Genomic DNA, 11,552 nt, shown 5'->3' with positions numbered 1-11,552 from the left:
CTCTATACGAATCTGAAAATATTTTTGCAGTAAAGCCTATCACGAAATTACCTACTATCACGAAATTACTTACTATCACAAAATTACATTACTGTAGAAACTAGTTAAATAGGACTGGGTCCTAGTCAATAATGCATTGCGCGCGAGAACGTTTTATATTATATATATCGTTCTCGAAAAGGATGATGTCGCTGTTAAGTTGTTGTTATTGAAATATATTATCTTCTCGTATCTTATTATTTATTAAGAATCCGTTGGTGATTTTTAAAATTAACTTACAAAATTATTTTTTTAATTTATCTTAATCCTATTTTATTACATATATATACTTTATTAATTATTTAAAAATATTTTGTGGTATTTAGATCTTAAAGTATAATGTCAAAAAAAGGTTCATACAGAAAATATGCCAATTTTGAATTGGTAGCTGCAGCTAAAATGGTCAATGAACAAAAAATGTCTATTTACAAAGCAGCAAAAATCAATGGAGTTCCATGGAGTTCACTTAAAGATTTTTTGAAACGTGATAATGTTGAATTAGTTCCAAAAATGGGAAGACCATATGCACTTACATCAGACCTTGAAATACAAATATTAAACTATATCATAAAGATGCAAGAACTTGGCTTTGGTTTGACTGTGTTACAGGTAAGAAAAATAGCTCACAAAATAGCCACTACAGCTGGACGTGGATCTTATTTCAATGAAGGTAATGAATCTGCTAGCAAGTGGTGGTGGGTGAATTTCAAAAAGAGGTATAATCTTACACTTAGAGTTCCTGAAAATCTTGCTGCTTATAGGGCATCGATGGCTAACAGTCATATGATCAGTGATTTTTATTCAAAACTTGATTCATTAATGATCCAATTAGGTATTAAAGATATGCCTGGCCGCCTTTGGAATTGTGATGAAACTGGACTATCTTATGTAGTAAAGCCTAATAAAGTAGTCACTGCTATTGGTAAACGTTATGTTTATAAAAGAACTTATGCTGATCGTGGAGAAACGCATACACTTTTAGGATGTGTATGTGCCAATGGATCATGGATTCCACCTTTAATTATATTCAAAGGCGTTAGATGGAACGATAATCTTAAAGCTGATTGTTTACCAAACTGTATGGTAAAATTATCTCCAAAAGGATGGATTAATAGTGACTTATTTTTGGAATGGTTTAAATTTTTTATTGATTCTATTCCAAGTGAACGACCTGTGATATTATTCATGGATTCACATGCATCACACATTAACATGGATGTTATATTACTTGCAAAAGAAAATGAAATATATTTATTTACATTTCCAGCTCATACTAGTCATTTATTACAACCACTAGATGTAGGAATATACAAGCCACTTAAGTCAAACTGGGCCACTAGCTTAAATGACTTTATGAGGGAAAATCCTGGAAAAAACCAAATCCGACAACTTTTCATACAATATTGAATCCAGCATTTATTAAAAGCTTTTCTAAAAAAAATATAGAAAATGCATTTAAAAAAAGTGGCATTTGCCCTTTAAATAAAAATGCCATTCCTCCAGAAGCAATAGCTCCATCTCAATTGACAAACAGAGAGATTCAAAGCACAGAAATTCAACCACACAGTAATACTGCTATACAAACATTGTTAACTATTCCATCTGTATAGCCAACCACACCTAACCCTAATAGGCCAAAAAGGGATTCAAGTGCAAAGTGTCTGACTCCTCCTGATCAACCTATTCCATTAACTTCAAAGGATTCTATTCCTGTATGTTCTAAAAAAAGTGAAAAAAATAAAAATGCTTCAAAAGATGATGATTGGGAGTGCGGTGTTTGTAAAAAAAGTTACAACAGTGATGTAAAAAAAAAAAAAGGAAAAAAATGGGTGCAGTGTTCCTATTGTTTAGTACCTTATCATGAGAGTTGTCAAACATATGAGGACATTGGTGAAGTATTTATGTGTGATACATGTTGCCAACAAGAATGTGATTTAGAAAAATAAGTTAATCAGATATAAGTATGGTTAATATTATAGTTATTATATTAAGAGTTTTTTGTAGGTCTGTTATTTTATTTTCTAAGCTACCTATGTTAAAAGTATATTTTTTTTATATATAAATATAAAGTAATGAAAGTATTATTATAATTTTGTTAACTTATAAGCCTGACTATATTTATATTTTATGAACTTAAAGTCTGATTGAATAGTTATGAATTCAAAACAAGTGTTGATATTTTTTGTTATATTATACCAGATGTTATACTTAATTAATAAAGAAAAATTTAAATATTATTGTGTATTCACGAAATTACCTAACCACTATCACGAAATTAAATATCATATCACAAAATTACCTAACTTTTCTCAATGACTTTTGAGCTTTTATAAAAACTTATCAAAGGACTTAAAATCCCAAAACTGCATAGATTCTAGTAACTTTACTCTATGTACATCAAACAATTAAAGTATTTAAGTAAAATTACTGAAATTGACTTTGTAATTACACATCTAGTTAATTTATCACGAACATACCTTCCTTTACCCTAAGTGAATTTTTCATGATAATTGTGATAAATAAGTTTAAATTTCAAATTTATTTTTCAAAATGAATATTATTTTTGAAATTTTTATATTATTGCGCTTCATTTGAGTACCAGGTTGACCTATTTTTGAGAAACTTTTTTTTTGAAAATATTAGGGACCCGTTAAATATTAAAGGGTCTTGGGGGACCTCTATAAATATGTTTTTTTCAAAAAAAATTTAAACCTAGTGTTTTCGTATTATATAGAACACATTTAAGGGGTGGGAGCAGATTTTTTTCAAAAAAGTTGTTTTTAGGGACACCCTAATATATATTATATATATATATATATATATATATATATATATATATATATATATATATATATATATATATATATATATATATATATATCTTTAAAATTCATATCTTGTCATACGATATGTATATAAATAAATTGATTTTAATAAAAAAGGCAGCGTGTAACTATTCTTTAAATATATTTTAGATATAATAATATATTTACAAATATATGTAGATATATTACTATATCTAAAACATATTTAAAAAATAGTTATACGCTGCCTTTTTTATTAAAATCAATTTATATATATATATATATATATATATATATATATATATATATATATATATATATATATATATATATATATATATATATATATATATATATATATATATATATATATATATATGTATGTATGTATGCATGTATAAAACATTAAAATGTTAATACGGAGAAAACATTCTCTATACAAAAAATCCTAAATATTTAATGAAAGTTACTAAAACTTATGTTATAACACTTTGTATGCTTACCTTTAAATAAGATTAAAAAAAAAAATGTTTATTTATCGTCAAAAGCATAAATTGTTAACAAAAAAGAAAAGAGTATATATCTTTAAACAAATTATTTTTTAAATAATCAAAATACAAATTATTAACAAAAAAAGAACAGAGTATGTATCTTTTCAAAAAAATTTATTTAAAATTATAAATATTAAAAAAGTTATAGGTATTAAAAAACTATATATCTAAAAAACATATATACTGGTCCGATAATGGCTAGCCAATGCCATCGAATTCGTTAAAGAAACGGTAAAGTTTCGTTCGTGGATTGCCAGTTCTGGCAAGCCGTAACTTGGCCATGGCCGAGCCTTTATAACATTGCCTGTGCAGGTTAGCCGCGATAGTAGCAATAACAAGCCATTAATGGCTTGCCTGAGCAGATAAAGAGACTTTGAGCCAATATCGGCCGACCAGTGCCAAACCAATTTAAATTAACTTTAGTGTAATTTGAAAAAACTAAATATGTTCAACGCAAGCATTCAACAAGAGCGGACGCAATTTTACTACGAGGAGAATTTAAAAAAAAAAAAAAAAAAAAAAAAATATTTACATTTGTACTTTACATTTGGAAAAATATTCAAGTTTAATCTTAAGAAAAACTTATTTCTATTTTTATCACACATATATACTATGGCAGTAACACTTAAAGAAGTAAAAACAATGTTAAAAGAAATGTTTAAAGAATTCAAAAAAGAAACTGAAGAAATGTTTCGTAAACAAGAGAAAACTGTTATCGATATTATAGGCGCTAATATAAAAATCATTAACGACAGATTAGACAAAGCTGAGATAAATATCAACGCGAATGTAAACAAAATTAAAGAATTCTCAAAGGAATTGGAAGATATTAAGGTTAGTCTAAACTACAACGAAGAACTAGTTGACAAAAAAATACGTAACAACAATAAACAACTTGATAAAAAATTCGAACATACTAATATTGAAAAATATATGAAGGAAAAGCAACGAAACCTGGAAGATAGATCAAGAAGAAATAACCTACGAATCGATGGAATTGATGAAAATGGACAAGAATCATGGGGGGACTCTGAAGAAAAAGTTCACGCATTCTTCTGGCAAAATCTTGGACTGAAAAATATCGAAATTGAGCCTGCCCACCGCACTGGATTGAAGAAAGATGGACGACGAAGACAAAATAAGAATCTTGAAAGAATCTCATCGACTTAAAGGCACAAATTGCTTCATTAACGAAGACTTTTCTCGTGAGACCGTTGTCATTCGGAAAAAGTTATTTGCGGAAGTTAAACAAAGGCGCTCAAACGGTGAAAATGTATCGGTAAGATATGACAAAATTGTTTATCTTAATAAAAATTTTGAAAACAATCTTAACAAATAACTAGCACTTCTAAAAAGAAATCTTTTTTTTTTTTTTTTTTTTTTTTTTCTTTCCATTTATTATCATGGCTATGACTAATAACTTATATGAAACAAATCTCTTTTCTTCAGAAGAAAACCTAGACCCTGAAAATAATTTTTATCGCAGTATTTTATCCGATTGTTCTTATCATTTTCCGAACCAACTAGAAGGGTTTCTTTTTAAGAATGCTCGCGAAAAAAGTAATAAGCAAATTGTAATCCTCCACCTCAATATAAGAAGTTTGAAATGCAATTATGAAAAACTTTTAGATCTATTAGAAGAAGCTAAACACATTTTTAATATTATTTGTTTAACTGAAACTTGGTTCACAGTAGATGAAATAAATAGTAATTTTGATATTCCTCACTTTAATATAATTTCTATGGAGAGAAAAATGAATAAGCGCGGCGGTGGAGTATTAATTTATTTTCACGAAAATTTTAAGTATTGTTTTAGGAATGATTTGAGCGTTTCTGACAGCGATAAAGAAGTTGTAACTATTGAAATTACAAATAATCAAACTAAAAACATTTTACTAAGCTGTTGTTATCAGCCACCTGACGGCGTGAGCAAAAACCTGAGCATGTTCTTACAACAAATCATAAAAAAAGGAAATAATGTTAAAAAAGTAAACTATATAGTCGGAGACTTAAATATGAACTGTTTTCTCTATAATGACGAACATAAAATTAAGAATTTTTATGACGCAATTTTTGAAACAGGGTCAGTTACTTTAATAAATCGACCCACAAGAGTTACAATAAATACAGCGACTCTTATAGATAATATTATAACTACTGATATTCTCAATAATAATATACAATTAAGTATCATAAAAACTGATATATCAGATCATTTTCCTCTATTTCTGAAACTTAATAAAACAAACTCAGAAAGAAACATCAATACCAAAAAAGTAATAAGAAAACGCATTTATAATGAGACTAATATTAAGTTATTTAAAGACCAACTATCATTACTGCATTGGAAAAATATAAATTTTGATGATAACGCTAATAATATTTATGAAACTTTTTTCAAAACTTTTTTTTCTGTTTATGAAGTTAATTTCCCAATCATAGAAAAAGCAATAACAACAAAGAATATCAATACACCCTGGATTACTAAAGGTTTTAAAAAATAAAACAAAATTTATATATAAATTTTTTAAAAACAAAAACATCTTCAAGCGAAAAAATTTATAAGAACTACAAAAACCTATTTGAAAAAATTCGCAAAAACTTGAAGAAAAATTATTACTCCCAATTATTCAATACATTTAAAAACGACACAAAGCGCACGTGGCAAATAATGAAGGAAATTATTGGCAAAAAAAAATCATGCTCCGGTTTCCTGCCACAAATGGTTAGAGTCGATAACAAAAGTTTACATGAACCAAAAACTATAGCTCAAGAATATAACAAATACTTCACTCATATAGGACCAACACTGTCTGAAAAAATCCCTAAAACCAAATCTTTGTTTACTGATTATTTAGAATCCCTGGATAATTGCATTTGTTCAGATGAGTTATCTTCCGAATTAAGTTTTGATGAGTTTGAAAGAGCTTTCAAATCTGTTAAAAAAAATAAGGCAATTGGAGCAGATCAAATTAATGGAAACGTGATTATAGATTGCTTTGAACAAATTAAAGATGTTCTATTTAAAATCTTTAAGGCTTCTATCCATCAAGGAGTATTCCCAGAACAATTAAAAATTGCCAAAATTATTCCTATTTTTAAAGAAGGGGACAAATCTGAAATCAGTTATTATTGCCCCATCTCTGTTCTCTCCACATTTTCGAAAATCCTAGAAAAAATTATGTTCAACAGATTATACAAATACTTTCATGATAATAATCTACTTTACATTAATCAATTTGGTTTCAAGAAAGATAACTCAACTGAACATGCTATTATCCAATTTGTACGTGAAATCTCAAAATCATTTGAAAAATCACAATATACACTAGGAATTTTTATTGACCTATCAAAAGCTTTTGATACGGTCGATCACCATATTTTGATTCATAAACTCAAATACTACGGAATAAAAAATAAAATTTTAAAATGGTTTAAAAGTTATCTATCTAATCGAAAACAGTTTGTATTATTTAACAATGATTATCAATCCACTTTTCTTAATACTTGTGGAGTTCCACAAGGTTCAATTCTTGGACCTCTCCTTTTTTTAATTTATATAAATGACTTAAATAAAGCTTCAAAACTAATGAGCATTATGTATGCAGATGATACAAACCTATTCCTTTCTAACTATGATATCGCTGAACTTTTTAAAACAATGAACGAAGAACTCAGACATATATCTAATTGGTTTAAGTGTAATAAGTTAACCTTAAATATTAGTAAAACAAAATGGGTTTTATTTCATTCGATTACAAAAAAACAATTTCTCCCTACAAATTTACCTCAAATTTTTATCGATCAAAAGGAAATCAAAAGAGATTCTGTTACAAAATTTTTTGGTGTTTATCTTGATGAAAATATTACTTGGAATCACCATATTGATTATAGAAGCACACAAATTTCTAAAAACATGGGGATCCTATATAAATTACGAATCTATCTCAATAAGAAAGTCTTAATACAACTTTATTACTCATTTATACATAGTTATTTAAATTATGCCAATATTGCTTGGGGAAGTACTGAAAAAAAGTAAGTTGCAACGTCTTTATCTCCGTCAGAAACGCGCAATCCGTATAATCAATTTTGCAAATCGCTTCTCTCATTCGAAGCATTATTTTATGGAAATGAGAATTTTGAATATATACGAGTTAAATGTATTTAATACTTTATGTTTTGTATATATGTGGATAAATAACTTATCCGTAGCCGTTTTCAAAGATCTTTTTTCTCTTAAACCAATCAGTAAATATACTTTGAGAAATAATAACTTTTTAAATGAACCTTTTTGTCAAACAAACTTTAACCAATTTTGTATTACCTATTGAGCGCCACACCTTTGGAATAAACTTGTTTTGCCGAATTTTAATTTTGAAGTACCTATTACTTTTTGCCTTTTTAAAAAAAAAACTGAAAAATCTCATTCTTTCATTAGATAATATTTTGAGTTATTATTAGTAGTAAAAGTTAAAAATATTTTTTGGTCTACTTTTTTATTGTTTATATACATGTTTACGTTTATAGAATTTTATTCCTACTAATTTTATTTATTGTTCATATACTTTTTACTTTTTAACTTCCACATTGGTTCACTCTTGTATACAATTCTGATGACAAGATCATCTTGATCTTTCTTCAGATCAGATTATTTACCTTGTAGTTTTGTAAAAGTTTATTAACTTTTTTTTTATCTTATCTTTGTTAAATGCTTATTTGAGGTTCTGACGACAAGATCCTTGTGATCTTCTTTCAGATACCTTGTTTATATTTGTTATTTTTTTATCATTGTAAGTTTATATTATTATTTTACTACTTTTTATTTTAAGCTGTACAACGATTAACAAATGTAAACCAAAAAAAAAAAAAAAACTTTTGTTCTTGCATCCATCTTGTTTTTAACGTTTCATACAAATATATATTCTCAGATTGTTTATTTGTTAAAAAATATTTGCATGCGATATTACAACATTACAACATTACAACAATTTGTTGCGGCAAGCAGACGTGTTTTATTCAGAGAAAATAATTATTTTTTGAAATTTTTTTTTTTATTTTCAATAAAAAAAAAAAAAAACTATAAAATGGATAAAAAAAATATTGATGTTCGAAAGAAATCTAACGAAATATATATTAGGGAATACAGAAATATATACGAAATATATATTAGGGAATATATATTAGGGAATACAGATGAAACACAAATATCAACAAATGTCGTTCGCGATATTTTTAATGAAATGTTTTTAAAACAGCAGAAAGATATCTTTAAGCTTATCAGTGGTAACTTAAAAATAACTAATGATAAAATAAATGAGCTACTTAATGAAATACATAAATCAAAACAATTCTGCGACTCTTTAAAAAAAGAAAACGAAAAGGTAAACAGTAAACTTAAAGAAATTACCGAGAGAGTAAGAATCCTAGAAAAGACAAATAAAGATATCGAAGAAAGCCTAACAGTTACTCAAGACATCCAAGAAAAAAAGGTATGCGAATTGGAAAAGAAAATTAAAAACAAAAACAGCATAGGTGAAGAGGAAAAAAATAAATTACGACAGCTAGAAGATAGACTCAGAAGGAAAAATCTTCGCATCGACAGGCTTCCCCCGAAAACGATCAAGAAACCTGGGATGAAACTGAAAAAAAATTATTAATTTTGTTTGAAAACGAATTAAATATTAAGAACGTTGATATCGAGAGGCCTCACAGAGTTGGAAAAAAAGAAGAAAATAAAACTAGAACAATTGTTGTTAAAATTCTACATTACAAAGACAAAATAAAAGTACTACATTTATCTAATAGACTTAAAGGAACAGGAATATACATTAACGAAGACTTCTCTTTTGAAACAATGGTCATAAGGAAAAAACTCGTAGAAGAAATGAAGATGCATAGAAAAAATGGTAAATATTATTTTATAAAATATGATAAACTTATAGAATTAAGGAAAAATAAAGCGAGTGCTTAATTACTTTATTATTTATATTTAGAATTTTTTTTTTATTATTATTATTTTTTTTTTTTCTTTCCTTTTTTTTCGGAAAGATATGATTTAACAGTTTATAAAATATACCCTACTTATGAATGAAGATAATGTTACACTTAACTCAGAATTTAATTCATTACAAAATAAATATAAAATACTTCTAGATAAGCATTCTGACCCGGATATTAATTTTTTTAGTAATAACAAAGTATTTCAAAATAGTATTACTTTATATTATGATCCTAAAACTGAAAACATAATGCAAGGACTAGATGCAAATTCATTTCCAATTTTGCATTTAAATATTAGGAGTTTTTCAAAAATTTTTGAATCATTTAAACAATTTTTATTCGAGGTTAAATTTAGTTTTAAAATTATTAGTCTCAACGAGACATGGTGTACTGATGAATATATTGAGACAAATATAAATTTTCAACTACCAAATTATAAAGTGATTCATCAATTTAGAGGATCTGGGAAGAAAGGAGGGGGTTTGTGTGTATTTATAAGTAATTCTTTGTCATACAAGCTAAAAAAAAATTTGTGCTCAACCACTAATGATTGTGAATCACTGTGTGTGGAAATAATAAATAAAACCAAAAAAACATTATCATCCACGTTTTATACAGACCACCTTCCGGCTCAATAAAACAATTCGAAAATCATATTAAAAACATAATTAAAAAAGCAAAAATAAAAGCATTTAATTTGTAGGTGATTTAAACCTTGACCTGAACATGCGTCATTTAAATACAAATATAAATAATTTCTTTGACGTCATATATCAGAAAGGCTATATTCCACTAATTAATAAACCCACAAGAATAACTAGAGAAAGCGCAACAATTATTGATTAAATAATCACCAATGAGTTCAAATCAAAAATAAAAACAGGAATATTTAAATGCGACATTTCAGACCACTTCCCTGTATTTCTTATCTCACAAAAATGTGATAACATTTATGCACAAAAAGTTAAAAAAATTACGCAAAATATAAATGAAAAATCCATGAAAAATTTTAATACTCTTTTATCAGATTTAATTAGGAATGACCTCCTTGATATTAAATACACAGATAAGGCATACGATAAGTTTATTGATAAATTACAACAACTTTACAATACGGCTTTTCCTGTAGTTACAAAATGTGTGAAAAAAAAAACATTAAATCCATGGATAACGCCTGGAATTATAAAGTCGTCAAAAAAAAAGCAAAGATAAAAAAACTTGAAAGTTATGGAATTAAAAGCACATATTTAGAATGGCTCAAAAGTTATTTAAGCAATAGAAAACAATACATAGCACATGAAGAAGGAAAAACTGATTACGTGACTATAACTTGCGTTGTTCCCCAAGGCTCCATTCTGAGTCCACTGTTATTCCTTAATTATGTAAACGACTTTCATAAGTTTTCAAATATTTTAAATTCAGTTTTTATTACGTAAGTTAATTAATAAAGTATTAAGTTTTCAAATATTTTAAATTCAGTTTTTATTACAGATGACACAAATTTATTTTATTCTAACGGAGATGTCAACCTTTTATTTAAAATAGTAAACAAGGAACTTTTAAATCTAGCGGAATGGTTTTAAGGCAAACAAATTGTCATTAAATTTAAATAAAACTAAGTATACTTTTTTTCTAAGAATTCACGATAAAGACAATATCCCATTCAAACTTCCTGATCTTAATATTGGTAACTCTAAAATAATTAGAGAGTCATCATTAAAGTTTTTAGGAGTGATACTTGACGAAAACTTGACATGGAGAGAACACATAAGAACGTTAGAAGATAAAATTTCAAAAAATATTGGCATTCTATACAAAGCTAAGCAATTATTAAACCAAAGCTGTTTAAAAATCTTATATTTCTCCCTCATACATTTTTATATAAACTATGCAAATATTGCATGGTGCAGCTCTAATGTAAATAAAGTTAAAAAATTGCTTAGTAGACAAAAACACGCTGTCAGAGTTATTTCAGGTGCAGGTCGTTTTACACATTCTAAAGAACTATTTGAAAATCATCACATACTTAATGTTTTTCAGTTGAACCTTTATCAAATTCTTATATTTATGTACAAATTTCACAATAAAGTAACTCCTATAATATTTAGTACACTTTTCATTAAAATTAACCCCGAGTACCCTACAAGATTTTCAA

At 26.8% G+C, this 11,552-nt stretch overlaps 1 protein-coding gene across 1 annotated transcript; it reads left to right on the top strand.

Annotated features, from left to right (window-relative positions):
* The first annotated feature begins 378 nt into the window (after nt 1–378).
* LOC136083117 (uncharacterized) lies at nt 379–1,985 on the top strand. The gene is made up of 2 exons (XM_065802526.1): nt 379–1,338; nt 1,650–1,985. The coding sequence occupies exons 1-2, from the start codon at nt 379–381 to the stop codon at nt 1,983–1,985; spliced, it is 1,296 nt and encodes a 431-aa protein (XP_065658598.1).
* Nucleotides 1,986–11,552: the final 9,567 nt, after the last annotated feature.

The sequence above is a fragment of the Hydra vulgaris genome, chromosome 08 (genome assembly GCF_038396675.1).
Source record: "Hydra vulgaris chromosome 08, alternate assembly HydraT2T_AEP".
Classification (NCBI taxonomy): Eukaryota; Metazoa; Cnidaria; class Hydrozoa; order Anthoathecata; family Hydridae; genus Hydra; species Hydra vulgaris.
The sequence above is the reverse complement of the archived record's forward strand: the minus strand, read 5'-3'. Positions and strand labels throughout refer to the sequence as shown.

What these genes read in the sequence shown, in the direction of transcription:
- LOC136083117 (XM_065802526.1), top strand. Translation starts at nt 379, where the DNA reads ATGTCAAAAAAAGGTTCATACAGAAAATATGCCAATTTTGAATTGGTA. An exon ending in ATTTATTACAACCACTAGAT is followed by an intron (nt 1,339 to 1,649) that starts GTAGGAATATAC and finishes CCATCTGTATAG; the next exon opens with CCAACCACACCTAACCCTAA.